Source organism: Amblyomma americanum, chromosome 4 (assembly GCF_052857255.1).
Source record: "Amblyomma americanum isolate KBUSLIRL-KWMA chromosome 4, ASM5285725v1, whole genome shotgun sequence".
In the NCBI taxonomy this organism is placed as follows: domain Eukaryota; kingdom Metazoa; phylum Arthropoda; class Arachnida; order Ixodida; family Ixodidae; genus Amblyomma; species Amblyomma americanum.
In genome coordinates, this window is record NC_135500.1 from 8768188 (window position 1) to 8792373 (window position 24186).

At 47.0% G+C, this 24186-nt stretch overlaps 1 protein-coding gene across 1 annotated transcript in view; it reads left to right on the forward strand.

The window, feature by feature from the left end:
* The first annotated feature begins 4317 nt into the window (after positions 1-4317).
* The window catches only part of LOC144127733 (transient receptor potential cation channel subfamily M member-like 2), a 547241-nt gene continuing 527372 nt past the window's right edge, over positions 4318-24186 (forward strand). The window contains exon 1 of the mRNA XM_077660634.1: positions 4318-4394. Within this exon, the coding sequence (XP_077516760.1) occupies positions 4335-4394 (60 nt within the window). The 5' untranslated portion in view covers positions 4318-4334. The remainder of the gene's footprint in view (positions 4395-24186) is intronic.

Here is a 24186-nt window from a genome sequence, read left to right on the forward strand (position 1 = left end):
TAGTTTTATCAGATTTTATGCTCACCTTTACACTTGATCTTTGCTGCCGTTCATGTCATGCTCGTTTTTTCATACCTCATTCCACTCTTTTACCTGCTTTTATTCTTCACCTTTACACGTGTTCTTTGTTGTTTCCATGCTCTTATGGCGGTTTCTTTCATATATCACACCATGATTTTGTCGCTTTTTTTAGTTTTTATTCTTGTTTGTTGTATAACCGGCATTCTCATTTCGCGTATTTTTCACCCCCTTTACTCAGCTTGATTGTTAGGTTTCTTACTTTTTTTCTTTTTTTCATTTCTTGACATGGAGTGTCTGGGGACATGCGGACTGATTGCTCTGTGGTGGTTTATCGGCCCTGATGCAACGTAACAATTTGATGAATGCGGTCTAGATTTTAATCAGGACATGTGTGAATGACTATGATGGTTATGTACTAAGTTTCATCACTTATATAGCGTTTGCCCTTCGGTCTCGAATAAACAGCTGGAAGTGTGCGCCTGTGTTGTCGTTTTGTTCCTGTTCTCCTGTCTTGTCTAATTCGCGCAGTACTAATATTGTTTTCTGTAAGGAACCATCTAGCCCGCAAGAACGCTGCTATCAAGAACTGCTGTTTTATTGATAGATAGCCTACCCATGTATCCAAAGGGCACATGCGCGTCAGGTGCAGAAGACATCAACGTGGGACATCACCTAAAACGCGCTAAAGCTTCAGCGAATGCGTAGACAAAAAAAAAGGATGTTTTCTTTCATAGATGCGCACATACTTTTTCAGTGATATAAATTCCTTATTCGTCACTGACAGTGTTAATGTTTCATCTACGCCAACTAGCCCTCATAGTTACCCTGTTGCCGCACGTGCATGCCTCACAGAGGCTCTGTACGCAGTGTTTTACTAGACGTGAGCAGAACAAGAGTTTGGCTTTTACACAAGAACCACATTCACGCACATTGCATGGACATGCCCAGCTAAACCGAACCACATAAAGCCGCACAACGCGGCGCTGGAGCAGTAGGAGGTGACGCCGGCCAGCGGCACCCTGGAAGACCAGAAGATGCAGTCACCATCTGGGGGTCTTGGACCGAGGACCCCACTCGCAATCCGCTCCGGACTCCTTTTTCAAATGTTTATTCTCACTCTCTCCCTTCGCAATGCTGTGGCAGTTTTTAGACTGGATAATCAATTTGGGGGACCATCATGCCTGCTGGGAATACATACCGCGGGCACACAAGGAGCTGCTTAGTTATTTGTCGGCACACTTTAAGACTGCAAAGCGACCCATTGCAAGCCTATGTCATGAGTCCATGCACTCTCGCGAAGTCGTGCCCTCATGCCCCACGCAGTGCAGTTTTGGTAAAAAATTAATTGAATGGCTACTACATTCAGCCGGATTACCTATGCGCGGTCATCACGCCGGTGGCAGATGCCCTGGTTGAAAAAGACCAAACGAAGGATGTCTGGGAAGCGACGTAAGCTGAAGTTTACGCTGAAATAAAAATTGCTGCGGTGTGTGCACAAGATCGTCCACTATGCGAAGAATGCGGCGAATATACACAGCGTTAATGTGTTTTCTGCTGCTCAAAAGCTTGCCCATCTCTGCTCGCGCATCACGCGCGATAGATGAAAGAGCGGCTGGAAGAAAAAACTGGTAGGGTTTTAACATAGTTACAGCGAGTAGACGTTCGAAAGCAAGGGGCGCAAAAGAACCCCATGCTTGAAAGGTGCAGAAGCAAGGGTCCTTTAGGGAGCCTGAAGATCATCCTCCCATTGACTACAGCTAGTGCGACGCTCCTCCGAACTTACCCGATCTTTCTTCCATTCGCGTCAGCTTGCGTGGCGCTCCTCTGAACTAGCCCGAGCCGACCTGAGTAACTGCGAGGCTCCTCACAGGATTTTGTTTAGAATCGCACTTAAAACATGGCAAACATTCTGTGGATTCTTGCACCGGGGTCGTGCATGATGTCCTTTTGACCTGTGTGAAGACCTGCATAGGCCGCAGGCGGCCTTTCGTAAATGTACGCGCGCAGATTTGCGCTCTTTGAAGGAAAAGGGCGGACGCATTTAACTGAGCATTTTGCCCACTGCAGAACGTGTAAGCCACGGCTACATGTCAATCTTTGCAGAAGCTATGATACGGAAGCGCGACAAGCTTACCATAAAGGAAAAAAAGAGTAAGTGATTGCGTCAGCGATACGTCTGTGACAGTATTTAGGACTCAGCTGTTGTACCTTGAGCGGTTCACGAGAGGGGCGTTATCGACGAGAGCTCAGACTGCGCATTTCATGTTGTTTCCATACATTTTCCCGGCCTGCACAGCCAATAAAGCCAGATGAAATTTAGAGCCTCTCCCGTGTTTATCCTCTCTTTGGTCTCGGTGGTATGTGCCATAATGCTTCTTTCATTGTTCATATTCGGCCCAAAAGTATCGTTTATGTCTGATTAAGAAGACTAGCGCAGTAGACCTGGACGAAGATGAAGAAGCAGGACGAGTGCTATGCATAAACTGAAATTTTACTTCGACAAAAAGTATATGATTATACAACATTTTTCCGGAAAGTTCCGAGACTGAGTTCATTAAAAAAAATGCGTTCAACATTGAAATCATTTGTGCAGCGCCCCTTCGATATAGTCTCCCTTGGACTCTATACACATCTTCCAACGCTTCTTGAGGTGTTGGAAACTGTTGGAAAACGCTTCATTTGGCAGGGCTGTCAGCTCTTTTGCCGTGGCGTCTCGAATGCTCTGCACGCTCCCCATCCAGAGATCTTTTAGGGCTCTCCTCACACGAGGAAACAGGAAAATCGCATGGGGAGAGGTCAGGCGAGTATAGCGAATGGGGATGTACAGTAATGCTGTGCTTGGCGAAAAATTTTGTCTCGCTGAGAGCAGTGTGCGGTCTTGCGTTATCATGGAGAAGGCTCCATTGTCCAGATGCCCATAAGTGAGGGCGACGGCGTCGCAGTGCATCACGCATGTGTTCGAGCACGAGGATATAAAACGCCTCATTCAATGTCTGCCTTCATGGGACGAACTCGTGGTGTATGAGGCCCCTGGCATCGAAAAAAACTATGCGCATCGTCTTCTCTAGCCGCACCTTTCTCGACGCCGGAGAGCTTGTGGACCGCCATTCGGCGCTCTGCCTCTTTGACGATTGTATTGAAAACGCCATGTTTCGTCTTCAGCAATGACACTGTCGACGAACGCAGCATGCTTCTGTGCTTCGGAGAGCAAATCAGCGCTTACTGATGCCCACGTGTCCTTATGGTTCTGTGTGAGGGAATGCGACACAAGTCTGGCATTTAGCTTTCGCTTCCCCAAATTTTTATGCAAAATTTGGTGGCTTGTTGTCTTACTAATGTCGAGAGCACCTGATAGCATGCGGACTGTAATGGTGCAATCTTGCTGTACGATTTCCCTGATGCGAGGCACGTTGTTTTTATTCCGTGATGTTTAAGGGCGCCCCTGCCTTGTGTCGTCTTCCACCGTCGTTCTCCCCGAATCGAACCTCTTGTGCCACTCGAAAACTTGCGCCCGCTATAATGTCGCTTTGCCGTAAGCATCACGAAAGATCTCATACGTCTGTGTGGCGGTCTGGCGAAGCTTCACACAGAATTTTATGCTTATACGCTGTTCGTAGTGGACGTCCATCTCTTCACCTTTACTCAAACTAGAATGCGCAGACGACTAGTGATGACGAATTTTACTAGATGTAGTGCCATCTAGCGGCTCCCAAAGGAATTAACAAAAATAGCTCAGGTTAGTTTGAAAAGATGTCGTGCTACACGAACGCACCAGCATTTGTTTTCGGGAATCATTTCTAGAGAAGAAGATAAATCAGTCTCGAAACTTTACGGACAAGGTTTTAGTTCCGTGTGCGCGCGGGTATAAAACAAAAGCAAAAAAATCACAATTACACTCGTAGCAAACTGTTTCTCAGGTACGTCCTTTTTTTTCTTTGTCAAGGCAAGAGAAGGCATGCAGACGCAGTTATCGCCTTCCCTGCTAATGTCATAGGTGTCGCATTTCTCCCCATGTAACCTCCTGAAGAACTCTGTCTTGACACCGTGTATGAACATTGATCGGAGCGATTCCATGGTGCGGCGCTGGAGGGCGCTACAAGTGCTGTTGACAGGGTAGCCGTACGTAGAAAACATTGTGCTTCCTTTGGAAAGGAAGTTTTATTGACGTAATCGGGGCAATTGTGAGCACATTTGAAAAATAGGAGCCGTTTTAGTTTCATGCGTAGTGGATGACCCCTAAAAACGCGGTCTGATGAGGCGCGTGGTTGTTCCCCGCGCAGCGACCGTCCAGCCCACCGGATGACCTAGGATCGATGCACCTCTGCGGTAAAGGCACCATCCACTTCTGGAAGAACTTCGCCTTTGAACCGGAGGTGAGGCAGCCAAGATCAGCAACTTTTTATGGACACTACTTTCTCTTTCTTTGAACGAGCGCAACTCAGTATTTTTTTACGTGATTTTTGCAAACTAGGTAGAGAACTAGAGAGGCAAACTTAATTTACTTTATTATTTCTTGCCCCCTTACCTCTGTAGCTAACACTCACAAGCAGGGTGTCGAACTAAAATTTTTTCTTCGGTTGTATTCCGGTTTCGGCTTCTTGGCGACATTCCTGTCCAACAGCTGAATAATAAGGTCTTAGCTGAAGGACAAGTCTTGTATGCAGTGCCTGTCAGCTAAGACGTTCTTTCTTAGCTGTTTGCTCTTGAGTTGCCATGTTCGCACTTTTTCGAGACTGATGACACATTGGCAATTTGGGCTGATTAGGAATCCTCCACAGTCTGAAAAATTTTGTTACAAATTCTCGAAAGTTTAATTATGCAAAATACGTTAGAATACTCCTATTATTTTTAGTACTTTAAGTTCCCTGCAAAGTGGTAACTGACTCAGCCTGCGTTTCCTCTCCAGAGATTGTTACTTTTGCTACGTTGTTTTCGCGTTCTAGTTATCCTGTTCGCGTTTTATCTAACACTAAAGATTACGCATACGCGAGGAATTGAGAGAGGCGCAACTAGTCTCCCAACTGCGCAGACTACAGCAGAACCCATCTGGGAGGGAGCTCCTGAAGAAACTAGGCTACGCCGATCAACTTAAAGAGATACAGAGGACCGAAACAATTCCGGACGAGTATCGCAACACACTAAAAGTAGCACCTATACCCAGGAACATGGATCCCAACCTACACAAAGCACGCAGAGAGGCGAGGGCTGAATACCTACAAAAGACACTAGCACCTAAAGAAACGACGGTATACGTGTACGCACCCACATACGCCAGAGCAGCGGAGCAGAGCAACAGCAACGCGGTAGCAACGGTGATTGCTTCGAACCTACGCGAGATCGCCAGCGCATCACTACAAGATTGTACGATAGTCCAGGCTGAAGAAGCGGCCGTCACTCTAGCGGCAGCGGAGGGCTATCGGTCTAAACGGTCTCTAACAGCCTTACAGGCTCACAAACGGCGTGGCGCAACTAGCAACTACATACGCGGCTGAATAGGGCACGGAGCGCTCCGCATATTCCGCCCCGAAGACCACACAGCACAACGACAACCAAACAAAGTACCAATTAGGCATACGATAGTATGGACGCCGGGACACACGGAAGTGGCAGGGAACCAAGAGGCGGACAGGATAGCTCGAGGGTACACTTATTCCCCAGCATCCAACGTAGGCGACCTCGAGGGGATTGAACCTGTACCCCAAGACTATTAGGCGATACTAAATTACTACAAGGTTTGCAGAAAGCGGTATCCACCACCGCATAACTCCCATAGCAAAGAGGACTCTGTCGCGTGGCGGTAGCTACAAACGGGCTCGTACCCGAACATAAACATACTCAGCAAAATTTATCCCACACATTACAATGACAAATTCCCCTGGTGCCACGAAACACCCACGCTGTATCACATAACGTGGGCATACCAGAAGATAGACATACTACCAGTTAAATGAAAAGATAGACATACTACCCGAGTGCGGAGCAATGAGAGGGAGTGCTCTCCAGCGATAGCCGGGTCGACCAAGAAGGTCTGATTCGGCGAGCACAACTGGCAGCAGCATCCAGCGGAGCCCTGGACTTAGGGCAACCGACCGTTCTGCAAGAAGATGGACGAAGCCATCTGAAGACCGCAGAAGACCAGCGAATCTAGAGCTCAATAACGTTTTTCACTCACTCACTAACTACGCATACGCGCGGCGTTCCATATCTTGAGGGACAAAAAGACTAAAAATCAATTTTACTGAATCAGACGTAAATCAATTTATTCGTAACTTAAAACAGTGGAATATAAAAGAAGGTTTTGAATGTTGAAACAGGTGAAAATTTAGTTTATGGAGTCGGAACAAAGTTGCCACGACATGAGAGATCTACAAAGAAATTTACATAAGTATAAGAAGAACAGGTACATTATGTAGTTCCCCTTTGTTTAAAGAGACTTAATATGCAAACGTGTTGTAAGCATGGTAAAATGGTAACATGCTTTTGTTGTGGAAAGTGGATGTTATGCACTTACAAAATATTTTAATGATTACCTTAGTTCCCTCTGCTTATAATGTATATCCTCAGAGAATCAATAGTAGTCGTTAAAAGGATCGAAGAAACAGCAAGCCAGTTTTTGTAGAGCGTACTCGACAATAGAAAATATTCATCCACTAAACAGGTGGTAGAGAACGTTCAGAATATACCGTATTTTCTACACCATACTCCGCCGACTAAACATGCTTAAGTTCGTAAATTTCGCGTGGTGCGGACTATGTATGCCTGCGGACTATATATAAATTAATTTTTTTTCAACAGTTTGGCATAGCCGAGAAGGTTAGCGTCGATTTTGAAGTAAAATATACGGGAGCTGACTGCGGCTGCGACATTTTTGTCATGCTAAATTACATAGCAATATCAGCTCCGATACGCAATAACCGTTTATATGGAAGCAAATGCTGCTGGCGCTACTTAGGGCGGCTCTTTTTCAGTGCTCGTGTTTGTGAACAAATGTGAGAAACCTCGATGAATAGTTCAGCAAGGCGGAAATTTGGGCGAGTTGGTAAGTGTTCATTTTCGCTCTCAGCGCAACACGAACGGGACACAAGATGAAGGACTAGCACAAACAGGCGCTGTTTGTTCTCTAGAGACATCATAGGCCTTCTCGAAGAACGGTTGCGATGGTTAAAAAAGACGAAGAGCCTTTCCGGCAGCATTCTAGCTTATTAGTGAGCTTGCGCAGTGAGTAAAGTGTCACCAAGCAGGAGATAAAGGGGTTGAGACGGCAACAGTATAGGTTTATTCCAGAAAGGCGAATACCGGCACGAGCACGACACGCGTGCCAGTCGCTGCGAGCATCACGCGAGTTCGCATCAGCGCAGCCAAGCCATGCAAGAGCAGTCAAGCAGCCGGCCTAGCCACTGCACGTGTCTACTGAATGCAACATATCCCCTGACTAAAAAGCAAACTCTTGGGAGGAATGACACAACGTCCACACCTGGTGTGCCGGTGGGAGGCGTCAGCGCAGGCTGTTTGTGAATCTTCTGGAGAAACTGAAGTCCCAGGGAGAGCTTCCTCGTATACAACGTCTTGTTGTCTCTGTCCTCTTCCGTAGGCTTGAGAAAAGGGATAAGCTGGCTTCGATTTCGCCGTATAGTGCCATTTCCAGTGTCACCTATATGACCTAGGATCGCTTGCGGGCACCACCACAATCCATTTCGCTTTAAGTCTGTAACCCAGACTTTATTACCTTCCAGAAGGGTCGGAAGTTGCCGTACATCATGTCGTCTGTCGTAGTTTCTTCGCTGCTGTTAGCGGTATTGGGTTTCAAAGTTCTGAAGTTCAGCGGCGTCTGGCAAACGGGGAACAAGCGTTCCGGGAGTCGCAGGAATCTCTTCGCGACTGCCTCCCCAGCAATAGTTCAGAGGTGATGCAGCCATCTTTCAGTAGAGTTCTTCAGTAGGAAAAGAGGGTCGGGTACCGGTCCTGGATCTTCTTCATTGAAGTTTTGATGATTTCACAGCAGCCTTAGCGAGTCCATCGCTCTGAGGGCAGTGTGGGCTTGGTGTGACGTGTTTTAACCCGTATTCTTGAGAAAACTTAGCGAAGAGGACGAAAACTGTGGACCATTATCGAAGACCACGACTTCTGAAGTGCCGTGTCGGGCGAAAATTTATTAGCAGTTATTGATCACTGTACTAGGTGATAGCTTTTCGTTTGAAACAGGTCAGCGCTAAAAAAGACAAACACGGCGAGAGAACGACGACACAAGGGATGAGCGCTACAGCAACTAAAATTTCGGCTTGAGGAACTGAATAAATCAAATCCTCGACATCAACAGAAAATGCGTAACCGACCTGGCTATTATCCTCAATGTAATCTGACACATTTTGGGACTTCTTTGTCTTGAAGGGATCATCCACCTTGATCACCGAGAGGTTCTTTAAAAGGAACCGGCTAGCACATTGCTGCCATGAGCCATTTTCGCTGATGATCGTTCTGAAGGGTATTTCAGGCTTGTGAGTCTTAGCCGTGAAGAAGACGTTCAAGCAGTTGCCTCTGCATTTACTAATATCATTAGCTAAAGAAAACAGATTGAGGTCCTTACAAAAATCCATGAACTTAGTTTTAACGCGTACATCGCTTTTCCTCACAGGTGCAAAGTTCTTTTCCACAGCTTGCAGTGCTTTTTCTTAGTAGGCTTGTTGTTCCATGACGACGAATCCCCCATCTTTGTCAGCTTGTAGCAAGACGATTTGTTTATCTTTGAAATATTTAAGAATTTCATCTAAAACACGGCACGAACGACGGTTAGCACACCCTGAGGCACACCTCGCGAGGCAGTCAACACCCTCAAGCAGACACCTCTCGCTGTCTTCACGGTTCACTTTTTGGGCAATGTTCCTATTAGTGGCGAGCAGGTCGTGCGGCGACACATGAGCCTCAAGAGCATATTTTGCCCTTTTCTAAGAACTTCTTCAAAATTCTGAGGGATGGAGACTTCCCCAACCGTTAGCACTGGTTTCCTGGAAATGCTCTGGCGCTTTTCACCATTTCTGAGAAGGTGTTTAAGAATAACGGACCAGTTCACTTCGATCATTTGGCCGGCTTGAGACTTGAGGGAGCGGTACATCCGTGTAGCAAGCCACTCCGGGTATTGGCTACAGCATGTCACACGCAGCCAGTCCTGGAAAAGTCTGACTTGACGCCAGACCTCAGCTCTCAGAATCTTGCACAACCTTTTAACGTGGCCCCAGGAAGGCTTAACTGCTCCGAAGAACGCGACGATCTCTTCTGGAACCCAGTTTTTCCGCAAGCAAAAGGCAATGCGCCTGGCCCGGCATGTAGCACTCACGATGTGACACAGAAGAACGTTGATGAAAGATGGTGAATTGACGCAAGACGCCGAAGGAGAGAACACACACAACAAAGACGACGGGCCCACTGAACTAGAAATATAGTTTAGCAAAACTTGGTGCTGGTCTAGTTGGTTAAGCATTTCGTTTGAAAGAGGTCAGCGCTAAAAAAGAAAAACGCGGCGAGAGAACGACGACACAAGGGATGAGCGCTACAGCAACTAAAAGTTCGGCTTGAGGAACTGAATAAAACAAATCCTCGACATCAACAGAAAATTCGTAACCGACCTGGCTATTATCCTCAATGTAATCTGACACATTTTGGGACTTCTTTGTCTTGAAGGGATCATCCACCTTGATCACCGAGAGGTTCTTTAAAAGGAACCGGCTAGCATATTGCTGCCATGAGCCATTTTCGCTGATGATCGTTCTGAAGGGTATTTCAGGCTTGTGAGTCTTAGCCGTGAAGAAGGCGTTCGAGCAGTTGCCTCTGCATGTGTCAGATTACATTGAGGATAATAGCCAGGTCGGTTACGCATTTTCTGTTGATGTCGAGGATTTGTTTTATTAAGTTCCTCAAGCCGAACTTTTAGTTGCTGTAGCGCTCATCCCTTGTGTCGTCGTTCTCTCGCCGTGTTTGTCTCTTTTAGCGCTGACCTGTTTCAAACGAAATGCTTAACCAACTAGCCCAGCACCAAGTTTTGCTAAACTATATTTCTTGTTCAGTGGGCCCGTCGTCTTTGTTGTGTGTGTTCTCTCCTTCGGCGTCTTACGTCAGTTCACCATCTTTCATCAACGTTCTTCTGTGTCACATCGTGAGTGCTACTTGCCGGGCCAGGCGCCTTGCCTTTTGCTTGCGGAAAACTGGGTTCCAGAAGAGATCTCGCGTTCTTCGGAGCAGTTAAGCCTTCCTGGGGCCACTTAAAAGGCTGTGCAAGATTCTGAGAGCTGATGTCTGGCGTCAAGTCAGACTTTTCCAGGACTGGCTGCGTGTGACATGCTGTAGCCAATACCCGGAGTGGCTTGCTACACGGATGTACCGCTCCCTCAAGTCTCAAGCCGGCCAAATGATCGAGGTGAACTGGTCCGTTATTCTTAAACACCTTCTCAGAAATGGTGAAAAGCGCCAGATCATTTCCAGGAAACCAGTGCTAACGGTTGGGGAAGTCTCCATCCCTCAGAATTTTGAAGAAGTTCTTAGAAAAGGACCAAAATATGCCCTTGAGGCTCATGTGTCGCCGCACGACCTGCTCGCCACTAATAGGAACATTGCCCAAAAAGTGAACCGTGAAGACAGCGAAAGGTGTCTGCTTGAGGGTGTTGACTGCCTCGCGAGGTGTGCCTCAGGGTGTGCTAACCGTCGTTCGTGCCGTGTTTTAGATGAAATTGTTAAATATTTCAAAGATAAACAAATCGTCTTGCTACAAGCTGACAATGATGGGGGATTCGTCGTCATGAAACAACAAGCCTACTAAGAAAAAGCACTGCAAGCTGTGGAAAAGAACTTTGCACCTGTGAGGAAAAGCGATGTACGCGTTAAAACTAAGTTCATGGATTTTTGCAAGGACCTCAATCTGTTTTCTTTAGCTAATGATATTAGTAAATGCAGAGGTAACTGCTTGAACGTCTTCTTCACGGCTAAGACTCACAAGCCTGAAATACCCTTCAGAACGATCATCAGCGAAAATGGCTCATGGCAGCAATGTGCTAGCCGGTTCCTTTTAAAGAAGCTCTCGGTGATCAAGGTGGATGATCCCTTCGAGACAAAGAGGTCCCAAAATGTGTCAGATTACATTGAGGATAATAGCCATGTCGGTTACGCATTTTCTGTTGATGTCGATGATTTGTTTTATTCAGTTCCTCAAGCCGAAATTTTAGTTGATGTAGCGCTCATCCCTTGTGTCGCGTTCTCTCGCCGTGTTTGTCTTTTTTAGCGCTGACCTGTTTCAAACGAAATGCTTAACCAACTAGCCCAGCACCAAGTTTTGCTAAAGGTGATAGCTTCTCTAGACGAGTCAGTTCCGGACATCTAAAGTAATGATCAGTCACGATTACCCGCCAGTGGCTATCAAAGCAGAATAGGTCAATTGGGAATCTCTCCCAAGGTCTTAAAAGAAGCTCGGTGTTTTGAAGAAGTAGTTGTCGGTTGCTGGACGTCTTGACACATTCTGGGCAATTTTATATGGAGGTGCGGTGTATTTGGCCACTGTAGGCCGCTAAACGGAGTCATTAGCGCGGGCCTGTGTCTTCGTGATGCCGAAGTGATTTATTTCCTGTACGTGAATAGGACAACCACACGCGCTGCTTGGAGTAGCAGATCGTCCTCTTCGGTGAGCTGTTGATGATTCTCGTAGAAGAATCTCAATTCAAGGGGTCAATCTCGTTGGGAGGCCATTCTTTTATGCAGAGTTCTCGGAACTACAAGCACACGCTGTCTGATTTTTGGGTTTCTCTCAGCAATTCAAGGCAGTGTTGCTTGCTGGGGAAGGTTTTCCTCACGCAGCGCAAAAAAGCCTCGATGTCGCTTTCTAGCTCTAGGTCGCCAGTCTCCTGCAGAGGCGCTCTAGAAAGTGTGTCGGCCGCGAGCAGTTCTGTCCTAGGTATATATACCACTTCGTACTGGTACCTCATCATTCGCATTTTGTCTTTGTAGCCGCGGTGTAAGGTCATCAAGACTTTTTGACATAAATATAGGTACCAACGGCTTGTGGTCTGTTTGGATTGTGAATTGCTTGCCGACCAAGTAGTCATTGAATTTTCCGCAAGCCCAAACCAGGGCAAGAGTCTCTTCTCTAATTACGCATAGAGTTTCTTCCTGTCAGACAGAAGCCGGGAGGTATAAGCGATGACCGAAGCTTTCAACTGGTCTGTTTCTGTCGAATCACTGCCCCCAGTCCACCCAGTCTAAAAGAAGAAGCGTCTGCACTGACCATTGTCTCCTTAGCAGGATCGTAGACCCCTAGCACTGGCCGAGATGAAAGTAGCTGCTTCCATTGGTCGAACGCTTGCTCTTGAGGAATGTCCCGAACAAATTCCTAATTTTTTGATAACAAACAAGTAAGCGGCTTGAGCAGGCCTGCAAGTTTGGGTATAAAGCGAGAAATATATGTAGCCATTCCTAGCAGACTTTGCAACTTGCTTCTATTAGGGGGACTGACCATTTTTAAGATGGTTTCAACCTTTTATTCATCGGGTTTGATTCCGTGCTGGTCAAGCTTGTGACCTAGGAATGTGAGCTGGTCGAGGTGAAACAGGAACTTGTTCTCGTTTAGCGTGACACCTGCCTGCATTAGTCGTTGAAGAACGATGCGAAGTGTCTCATTGTGCTCTGTTTCGTCTGAGCTCCAGAAATGGAAGTCGTCCATATGACACACAACTCTCTTGACACGTTCCAGAATTTTTGATGTCTGCCTCTCGAAGTGCTCGGGAGCGGACGCGATGCCAAATGGAAGCCTGTTGAAGGAAAACATCCAGAGTGGCGTGGTGAAGGTAGTATGCTTCTTGCTGTCTTCACTGAGTAGTATCTGCGCGAACCCCGAATTGGCATCGAGATTCGAAAACACCTTAGCCCGTTGAAGCAGCACGAGTGTATGCTCGACGAACGGAATCAGATGCCACTCTTTCAGGACGTAACGGTTGAGTTCAGTGAAGTCCACGCAGATTCTAACAACACCGTTTGGTTTTTGGACTACCACCTTAGGTGCACATCATTCAGTCGGCTCATAAACAGGTCAAAAGACGCCAATATTTTCCATTCGCTGCAGTTCAAGCCTTGTTTTCATGTAGAGCGAAACTGGTATGCTGCGAGGGGGACTCAAAGGAAATGGCTTCACTCCTCCGTGCAGGCGAATGTGGTGTTCTTTAGTAGCTCGCCGAAGCCTTGAAACAACAAAGAAATTCGTCTCTTGGGCTCATCTTCTTTGCGACGGCACTGACGAAGGTTAGCAGCTGCATGTCTTTGGTGGCGGGCTTGCGGAGTAAAAAAGTGTGTACATCTTCAAGCACGCGTAGACGTCTTGGAGCGTTTCACGTCCAAGGTAGGCGAGTTGGAGACGCACTACACCCTTGGCTGCAAGAGGTCTCCCACCAGAACCGTAGAGATGCCGAGGAGCACACGACAACGGAGGCTGATGTCGGAGCAAGCTGAAAGTCGTAGGTGGGAGGACAGATTCGTCGGCACCTGTGTCGATCTTGAATTTCACAGGTTGGCCTTGCACGAGGATGGTTGTCTCCTATGTCGACGTATCGAATGACGAGACAGTTCCGAGAGACCCACCTTCGCTGTCGGGTCCGGATGCTTCAACGATGTCAACCCGGCTTGACATGCAGACAGACCCGTAGTGGCCATTCTTGTGGCAACCCCTGCATACCTGTGTCCATGCTGAGCATAGTGAACGCGGGTGTCGTTCTTTTCCACACCAACGACACAATGTCGGAACGCTCTCAGCTGAACGCGGATGTGGCCTTGATTGAAAGTGATCCCGGCCGTCGTTGACATGAGTAGCTGTCGTGGGGTGCCTGACTTGCTGTCTTCCTGATGCAACTTTGTTGACGGTCAGTATTTCGGGTTGAAGTTCCGCTTGCTGCTGACGTACGCTTTAGACCTGCCTGATAAACTCAAGCGCCTTCTAAAGAGTAAGATCAGCGTCAAGTTCCAGTCTCACTGAAAATTTCTGGTCATCGATGCTGGTCTCTCTCGAAGCAGTTCCTCTCGGAGGGTGCCGTACTCACAATGGTCGGAAAATGTGTGAAGCTCAGTAAGAAGTCTTCCACGGATTCGCCGTCGTTTTGGACCTTCGCGTTGAAGCGTGCCCGTTCAAAAATGGCGTTGCGCCACGGTATCAAGTAGCTGTCGAACTGCTCCAGGACGACTTCTAAGTTCTGGACGTTACTTCCGGAGAGTTTGAAGGTTTCGAAGACGTCCTCGGCCTGGTCGCCCTTCAAGTAAAGGAGCGTGTCGACCTCATGTGACCCTGATTTTTCGCAGAGACCGGAAGCCGTGTAGAAACGCTCGAACCGCTTCCTCCATTTCGGCCAGTCGGCGGGAGTCGTGAAGCTGAATGCCTCGGGCGGTTGAATGACGAAGGACGCCGTGTACTGGCCTCGTAGCCCCGCCGTAGACACTACTGTGACGTGTGCCACCGTAGATGGGAATCCGAGCGAGAGGACATAGCCCCGGTTGGGCTTACTGTGGGAGTTGCGTCACTTCTGACACCATGTTGAGACGCCAACTGGACAGGTTTATTCCAGCCAGGCAAATACCGGCTTGAGCACGAGACGTCTGCCAGCCGCCGCGAGCCTCGCGGAAGCGCGCAGCAGTGCAGCCGAGCCATGCCAAGCAAGCGCAGCCAAGCAGCCGGCCTAGCCATTGCATGTGGCTACTGCCACAACAAAAAGGTTTGACGTCGATGAAATGAGTGCACGGATGGGGATTGCTTCCGTGATGCGTCTGAAGAAAATATCGGGTGCTTCTCTGAAACATCAAAGGGCAACCCAAAAACTTATTTTCAGCCGAATTTCAACCGGAGGACTGCACACCGGGTGCTGCGTGTAGGCCGGAAAATATGGTAACCAATTTTTTTACACATCTTTCAATTATTGGTAATAAATTTTTGGTCGGTTTTCTACGAGAACAGGCCTAAGCATGAAATGGTCTGCAGGAAAAGGCACCGTTCATACAGGGTGGCTAACAGATGGTGAAAGCCACACCACTGTATTACCCAGGTGCTTTGGCGGGTCTCGAAATTCATTTTCTCTACTGCCCATGAAGGACAAGGTGAAAGGAGCAGAAAAATCCTGCCATCTTTTCCAAACGTAACGATGCAACTGAATTTATTTATTAGCCACCTTAGGAAAGCCAACCTCTGAAAAGCCTAGCACTAGGCCCCGGATAAGCTTGTACCCCAGTGGAAACCCGGTGGGTACCCGGTGGCACTAGGGATCGAAAGTACTCATGCGAGCCGGATGCTCAGACAAGTTGCCCGGCGCTGTGGGTACATTAGCCTAGATTGAGGAGGGAGCGGAAGAAACTTAATTTGCGGGAAGAGGGAAAGCAGAAGAATTAATCTTGCTCCAGAACAGATATTCGGTTGTAACCAAAGAAGACCTTCTTAGTGTTCGCAATATATATTTTATTTATTTGAAAATACTGTCACGCGCAACTGGAACTGTTACAGGAGAGGGTTCATGCACAGGAGTTGCACACAATCAGGCATACATTCAGAGTAAAGAATAAAACATATCTCCCAGCAATCTTATACAAACAAAATCAGAGACACGATAACAAACAAGACAATCAATTTTGGCTAGTTGATTGCACAGCTGTCACGCCAAAGTGCACAAACTTTTCCACTGAAGGCTGTGAAGCCAATAACTTATCTAGACAGTTCCATTTCCGTATTGCCCGCGGGAAAAAAGAGAAGCAGTGTGCATTGTTGGTACAAGTGTACTCTTCAAGCACACATTCGTTCAGTAGAGTAGAGAGCTGGGCGAGTCGGTGCGTGATTTTAGAAAGAAAACCAGCGCAATGGACGGAGACACAGAACAAGAACACAGGACGGCGCTGGACTATCGACTGCTTTTATTTCAGTAACGCTCACATTTATACCTTTCAGTATCAAACCTCACTTGCGCACACATGACAAATTTACAAGAAAAGGTAGATTGCAGCATTACAGACAACCATCAAGACCGCAATCATTGTGCGACACGTTTAAGTTAAGGAGTTAAAAATCTAATTTCTTTATCGAACAGACTCACCATCGTGTCACTTACACATCCATCTTGTTTAACGATGTGGTATGCATCTAGAATTTCGCGTTGGCTCTGAGTTTTACCGCGTCTAAATACTGTAGTCTTCTTGTAGAGCGGAGTGCGCTTATGCTTCTTGCAATGTTTTGGGCAAATTTGCCCCGTCATCGATGAAAAGCGACATTTCATGTTCTCTCTATTAAACAGCGTGCGCTAACAGGACGTTTACAGGAAACTTGGAGACAGAGCTTCTTTCCTCTGTCTCCAAGTTTCCTGAGTACGTCCTGTTAGCGCACGCTGTTTAATAGAGATGTACCAACTAGCCCGTCAGAAAGTTCTACTTCATGTTCTCTGAGCCGAGACAGCAGCCAGTCTCCCCGGTGTACATATTCCCGCAGGATAAAGGTATGCAGCACACTATCTGTGTGGCACAGGTGACGTATTAGAACTCATGCAAAACATGGGCTTTAAACTGCAGCCATAAATCATCAATATTTTCGCAATTTTCGTATAAATCATAAAAATCGGTGAATTCATGCACAAGCTAGGTAAGCACAGCTGCGTCATTTGCTCTGTTGAATGCAGGCACGTATTTTTTTGGCCCTCGCAAACGGACTACGCCTGGCAGATGTCCTCTGATGGTCAGATATTATTTCCACAGGAACTCTTACACAGTACAACTGTCTTTTGCAAAAGTGGTGGCAAAAAAAACAAGGTCTAATGTGGAATTAGATATTCCTTGCATACGCGTAAACTCGAGCAAAATTTGTGCAAGACCAAATATAAGCAAAAAAAAATTAACAGCATTACTTGTAGTATTGACTGCATGTAAAGACTTCCAGTCAATAGTTGAATTGAAGTCACCCGATAGTATTATCTTGGACCCGTACATGTCCCTACACATGAATTGTACAAGGCATCTAGATACACGGTGACAGCATTTGGGGGCCTATATGCCACACCCACGTCAACTCAACTCGCTTATAGCCATATTTTGCGCCACTCTGATTCGAGGCAAGACACACCCGGCGCCTGGTAGGCCGGGCAGTAGCTTTTTTTAAGGGGTCCAAAGCGGCTCAGGCGTAGGTGCAGGTAGAAGCAAAGTGGAAATTGCAACAATGGAGGCTTACACCAATAAAATGCCCACTAGGAGGTCCAGGAAGAAAACTACAAAAAAGAAATTTAACACCAGGATCAGGTACATAAACATGCAAGGCGGTAGAAAGAGAGCGAAGTGGTTAGAGATAGAACAGAACGAAGAAGTAGGTGTATACGCGCTATGCGAGACACATCTCAGGGATCTAGAAGCGCCGCCGTTTGTTGATGGCTACGTCTGGGAAGGGAGCAACAGAACAACAACGGAAAGGATGGGAGGAGGAGTAGGTATGCTGATACATCAAGGAACAAATTGGCGAAGAATAAAGTCAACTTGCAAAGACCATGTCTCGGTATCGGGTACAATTGCCGGTAAAAGGACATGGCTAGGAGTAGATCATTTAGGGATAGGGGACAAATGCAGGCAAGAGAACACGGATCTAGTTAAGTGTCTCAATGACGATATAAAGCAGTCTGGAGAAGGTGCCGATATTATTCTACTGGGTGGCATGAATGGCCACGTAGAGGATCTGGATGGATACACAGATTGTAACGGGAAGTTGATGCTAGACTTCTGTGGGCGATACAGCCTAGTTATTGTAAATAGAGAAACTAAGTGTGAGGGACATATCACGTGGGAATCCCGTAACAGGCAAACGACCATTGACTACTGCTTAAAGTCGCAGGGGATGTATAGCAAGCTCGCAATAATGAAAATAGACGAAGAGGGGAAGTACAGCCTCAGAAGTGATCATAAGCGTATTAGTCTGCAGTTGGGAGCCCTGCTGAAGAGAGAAATGCAGGGAAGTCAAAAAGAATACGCAAAATTAAAAGACGAACAAATAGCGCTAATAGCGGCTGGCATAGAGGAAGCAATAGAGAAACGTCCCATGGAGAAGTCGAATTATAATCAGTTAGAACTACTAATTAGTAGAAAAATAAAATTAGTAAAAGGAGTAAACAGCTGGAGAGGAAAGAGGAAGCCGCGAAACTGCTGGAATAAGGAAATTACCGAGTTCATCGAACAACGACGGTTGGCATTACCGGAATACAGAGAAGCAAAGAGAGTGCAGTAATCTGAAGACGAAATAGGCCAAAAATAGCAATCTTATCAAGAAAATAAAAATAAGTGCAGGTCCTCGTCCAGGCTAAACTAAAGCAGTCGTCTGAGCGCTGGCTGGCTGAAGTTCGCGATGCAACTAAAGGGGCGATGAAAATTCTGGAACCATATACGCTGACTGAGCAAAGCGAATCAGAGAAAGAAGGAACATATTCACGATGCCGAGGGAAATATTTAGAGGGAGCTGACGCTGTGAGCTACATTGCATCAGTTATAGCTTAGTCATTTAAGAAAAGCCATAGGGTAATCGCCACATATGAGGGAGCAACACAGGACAGCACATTAGAAAACAGCATTGAACTGACCAGTCTTGACTGGAAAAAGGCGGAAGCAAATATTGCAAAAAGCACTTCCGCAGGGATAGAAAAATTTCAATCAATCTATTTAATGCACTTGTCCCAAGAGGCAAATAGACGTGCAGAAAAGAATTGGAGGCAGCCATAACAAACAAGCAAATTCAGCTCAGCAGGAAGCAGAGAAAAATGAGTTTGATTTATAAAGGGAAAGGCGATAAGACTAACGCAAATTCCTCCGATCGATTACAATGACAAGTTATATACACCCTGGAAATGCAGGCGGTGGAATTAAAAATACAGTCATGAGTAGAAAGTAATAGATACTGGGATAACTTCAGAACGGGTTCAGAAGTGGTAGGCGCTTAGATGATAGCTGGTTCCTGCTTACCTATTGCATAGAAATAGCTATGGCGGAAAACAGACCTCTGTATTTAGCCTTCCTGGACATAAGCGGTGCATACGACAACGTAAACAGGGAACTCCTGTGGAACATAATAAAAGAAGGTATCGGTCAGGAGGTAATTGATTTTCTATAGAAAACACATCACGAAAATAAGGTTAGAATACCGTGGGAAGAAATTAAGAGTACTACAACTGTCAAGGTACACAAAAGATTAAGGCAAGGTTGTCTTCTATCACCGCTGCTCTTCATGCTTTATATGATAAGTATGGAATGAAAGCTACAAGGAAGCAATCTAGGTTATAATCTGTCGTACAGATTAGGTGGAAGGGTTGTTGAGCAACTACTACTGGGTCCAATGCATGCGGACCATATTGCACTGTTAGCAGAGAACCAAGAAGATTTGGAAGCTCCGGTTAATTGCTGTGGACGAAGTAGACAGTCTAGTTTTCAGTTTTAGCGCAACTAAATCAGATGTGACGATGTTCAGTGATACCACTGATCAGGAGCTTACAATACAAGGCCATGGAATAACCCGAGCGGCCGAATACAAATACCTCGGGGTATGCGTAAAGGAAGGACAGCGGTGCACAGAAAAGCAAGAACAGTCTCTCATAGCAGAAGGGCGAAGATGCCGGGATAATGAAACATAGGGCGCTGTTGGGATACAACAGGTATCAAATACTGAGAGGTATTTGGAAAGGAATAATGGTGCCGGGGCTTACTATCGCGAATGCGGTTCTGTGTTTAAGGGCAGAAGTTCAGTCCAGATTAGAAGTAAATCAGAGAGCTGTTGGAAGGCTAGCACTAGGTGCCCACGGGAACCACACAAACAAGCCAGTACAGGAGGATACGGCTGGGCATCGTTCGAAGCACGGGAAGCTTAGTGTAAAATACTATAAGAAGAACGCCTGAGGAAATTATAAATGATAACAGGTGGGCAGCTAAGGTATTTAAATACGTATACGGAAAGAGCGTTGACTCACGGTGGCGGGAAAAGAACTAGGAAGCTAAACAGTAAATATGCCAGACACGAAGACGGAGAAAGAAAGAACATTTAGTTAACGACAGGTTGAAAACACGTGATGCGAAAATTGGATAGATTCAATGGAAAAGACGCATACTGTGGAACTATATCGGTAGTGGAAGAGAGAGATCAGGAAGAAAGCGCTTTATGATAACTCAAAAGGCAGTGCCCTACTTTCTGAAGCTAGGCCAGGATGTCTTGAACGCGCAGCTACAAAAAGAAATTTAACGAAGAAGACACATGTGTTGTGTGTGGTAAAACTGTAAAAGCAATAGAACACCTTATACTAAAATGTTATGGTATTCATCCCGATGTCTACGCAGGCACAGTCACTCTTCCTGAGGCCCTAAGGTTTAAAGACAACAATAGTCATGTAAATAAAGCGGGGGGGGGGGAATTAGCAAAAATCGATTAGTAGATTGATTGCTCAAAAGCAGAGAGGTGACATAAGGTTAAAATGTAGGGGCGCACTTAAAAAAAGGCAAATTTAATAACTTACAATGCAGTTAAACAAAAATAAAGAAAAAAATGGCGGTGGTTTAGCTCTGGTTAAACATGGAGTGACGGGATAGCTACAGCTGGCCGAGTGGAACTAGCTCAGTTGAATTGCAAAGTCAGTCTTTCGCCACTCCGATTCGCTGGGCGTTCCTTCTTCATCTTCGTTCCAATTGACACGGTGCATGCGCATAGCTGTGGCCGATTGGTATCGCCGGCGCGCCGCGCCGCCGGCAGCAGCAGATGCTCCGCACCATGTGGCTGGTCACGTGACAAACCTGAGGGGACGAACCACGTGATCAGCTACGGTACCGCGCCGCCGGCAGCTTCTCCGCACCACGTGACCCACCACGTGACAGCGTGGCGGCGCCGCCACAGGGTGGCAGTGCAGCCACAGGGTGGCGGCGCCGCCACGCTAAAGGCTGGGAATGCTACCGTAATTTAGATATCGCTACAAAAAAGCTGAGCATGGTGGCCACTGCCACTACCTCCACGCTTGCAAGCAACACTGTAGGCTCTTGCGTCGGTGATCCAAGGGAGGTCACGGCAGCACGGACCCAACGTCCGACGGCTGCCACCTCCACGTTTGAATGACACGACCTCCGCTGCGCTGTCTTTCTTTACACCTCGGTTTACTGACACGCCAGCTCTCCGCTCCTTGTGCTCGCCACGCTCCATGTCGCCGTCGCCTCGCACGCACCATTCGCACGCGCACAGACGTAACGCTGGGCTGGCACGCGCAGCGCTCTGCTGTCCGACGCACCATTGTCGACGCACCGTGTTCAAAAATCCTACAAAGATTTGTTGTGCACCTCACATATGCCCCCTTTTCGGAAGAGTTTTTTCCACATAGAAAAAGTGCACACAACACTTATGTTCATGGATAAACAGACAAGAGAAACGCTGCCGAAGTCACCGAAGGCATTTTGCGCAGTGACACTTGGAGGCACATGGAAACGCGCACATAGGAAACATGGTGTTAAACACTATACATCTAGAAAAAAGAAAAATTAAGCCATACAAAAATCAAACACAAATTTTAACACGTCTGCACCATGAAAGTGACCATACACGCTCTGAACAACACATACCCGCAGAACGGAAGAAGAAGAAAAACAACCCACAGACACTAACCCAGGCGTTTGCACAGGTCACCATTGCAAACACACCGGATAGTAGCGCTGAACATTGGGCATAACCCTCTGGTAATTTACAAACGACTCATGCAATCGGCGCTTATGTTTTCAGAGCCCTTGATGTACTCTACACGAAAGGTATACTCTTGTAATGTTAGGCTCCAACGCAGTACCCTGCTGTTCAAGTGCTTTGCCGTTGTTAATTATTGCAAGGGTTGGTGGTCAGTCCGAATGATCAAGAACGTCCTGTACAAGAATAGGTGGAATTTCCCAACAGCCCAGACTATCGCCAAACACTCGCGTTCAACCACTGAGTAGCGAAATTCGCGAGGTAACAACTGTCGACTCGCATATGAAACCGGGTGGAGGATTCCATCATGCTCCTGCAGGAGAGCGGCGCCTATGCTGACCTCGGAAGCATCTGTGCAAAGCACGAACTGCTTACCAGCTCTTAATACGGGCCTGGAAGTTTACGCGTTCTTGAGCTCGTCAAAAACGGCTTGCCGCTGTGGTGTCCAAGAGACAAGGTAGCGTTCATTTTTGCGTGTCAACTCCACGAGCAGTTGGACTTTGTCGGCATAGCTAGCGCTGAAATCGCGGTAGTATCCGTCAAGCCCTAAGAAGGAGCCCACTTGCTTTTTCGTCTTCGGAAGCGGTACGTTGACAAGCTTTTCCACTACTGTTTCCAACGGTCGGGTGGTCCCTTATCCAAGCTGGTGTCTAAGAGATCTTAGTGGTTGTGATTTCACTCTTCTGCGGATTGATCGTGAGGCCGGCCTCGCGCACCCTGCTAAACAGCCTGTTTAAAGTCCAAAGATGTTCTTCCCAGGTAGAGGTCGCTACGAGGACATGTCGTCGATGTAATGAACGACGTTGTCTATGCCTTGTAACAGAATGCGCATCAAGCGCGTAAAGATAGCCAAAGCTGTCTTAATGCCGAAGGGCATATATACTAACTGATAGTGACCGGATTGTGTAGAGAACGCGGTTTTTGTCTCGAAGCTTCCTCCAAGGGTACTTTCTTTCCAGTAGCCTTTAGCAAGGTCAAATTTCGAAAAATACACCTTGGTTCCAACCTCGGTGATTATTACGTCTGTTCTTGGAATGGAGTCTGTATCAGACACAAGGACATCATTGATGCGTCGAAAGCCGACGCATGTTCGATAGGTGTTGCCTTTGTTTTTAATCGGATCCATGGGGGAATATTATGGAGATTTTGAGCGTTCAATGACCCCTAATTTCATCCTTTCGTCTATCTCTTTTTCAACCATGTCCTTCATGGCAAAAGGCAATGGGTATTGCGGGGTATTCACGACTTCAGAAGTCGAGAGCCTGAGTTTACACCCCCGTAGATTAGTCTTCCCGGGAATCTAGGAAAAGATGTCTGCATACGTGTCAAGTAAGCTCCGAATCTCCTGCTGTTTGTCGTCATTGAGCTGGGTGGAGATTTGCATGGCTTCAATTCCTTTACCGTGGTCCGTGCTAAGGTTGGGCAGTTCTTCTCAGTCACATTCTTCGATTAAGACGACCGGTGACGCCTGCACGCTTCCTTGGGACGCACGCTCTTCGTACCGTTTGAGCATATTGATGTGGAATAGCTTCTTAGTGTGACACAAGTCGATCCACTAATCCACGTCGTTTTTTTTGCCAAAAACCACGAATGGACCTTTCTACTGCATCAAGAGTTTATTGTAGCTAATTGGCAAAATAATAAGGGTATGATCTCTGACCAATAAATGACGCTTCTAGCTGTTCCTATCATATCTCTTCTGAGACTTTTCGGCACGCAACAAATTTTGATGTCGTTTTCATGTGTTCTCCGAGCTCTTTCCTAGCCCAGAGCTCTCTGACGATTGCGAGCGGTCCTCGCACATCTCGGCCAAATATCAACTCAAAGGGAGAACACCCCAGACTCTCCTGCGGTACCTCTCTTTATGCGAACAGAAGGGGACCGATATAATGATCTCATGTTTTCGGCTGCTCCTGACTGAGCTTACGCAGCTTCTGATTGAGTGTGCCGTTAAATTTCTCTACCATCCCATTGCACAATGGGTGGTAAGGGGTCGTGCTGAGGTGTTTCACCGCCATTGAGCTCTCTCATCATCGTGGAAATGAAACCGGAGTTCCTGATCACAGATCTCTCTTGGAAAACCTATTCGTGAAAACATCTCGACCAAACCTTCTACCACGGTTGCTGAATCTACCTTTGGCAGAGCTACGGCATCGGGATGCCGCGTGGCAAAATCGACGAGAGTGAGAATATATCTATTCCCTTTCACCGCTATGGGCGACAGCAGACCGACAATATCGAGAGCGACCCGATCAAATGGAGTGTCGATAAGAGGCATGCATCCCAACGGAGCTTTCCCTACTATCCCTTTCGGGCACGCACTTTGGCACGTGTCGCTCGACCTGCCATACCTCTTAATCTCCTCCTGCACTCCCGGCCAGTAGAATTCTTCCAGAACACGATCTGTAGTCTTCTTAATGCCCTGATGACCCGCCAACGGGCTT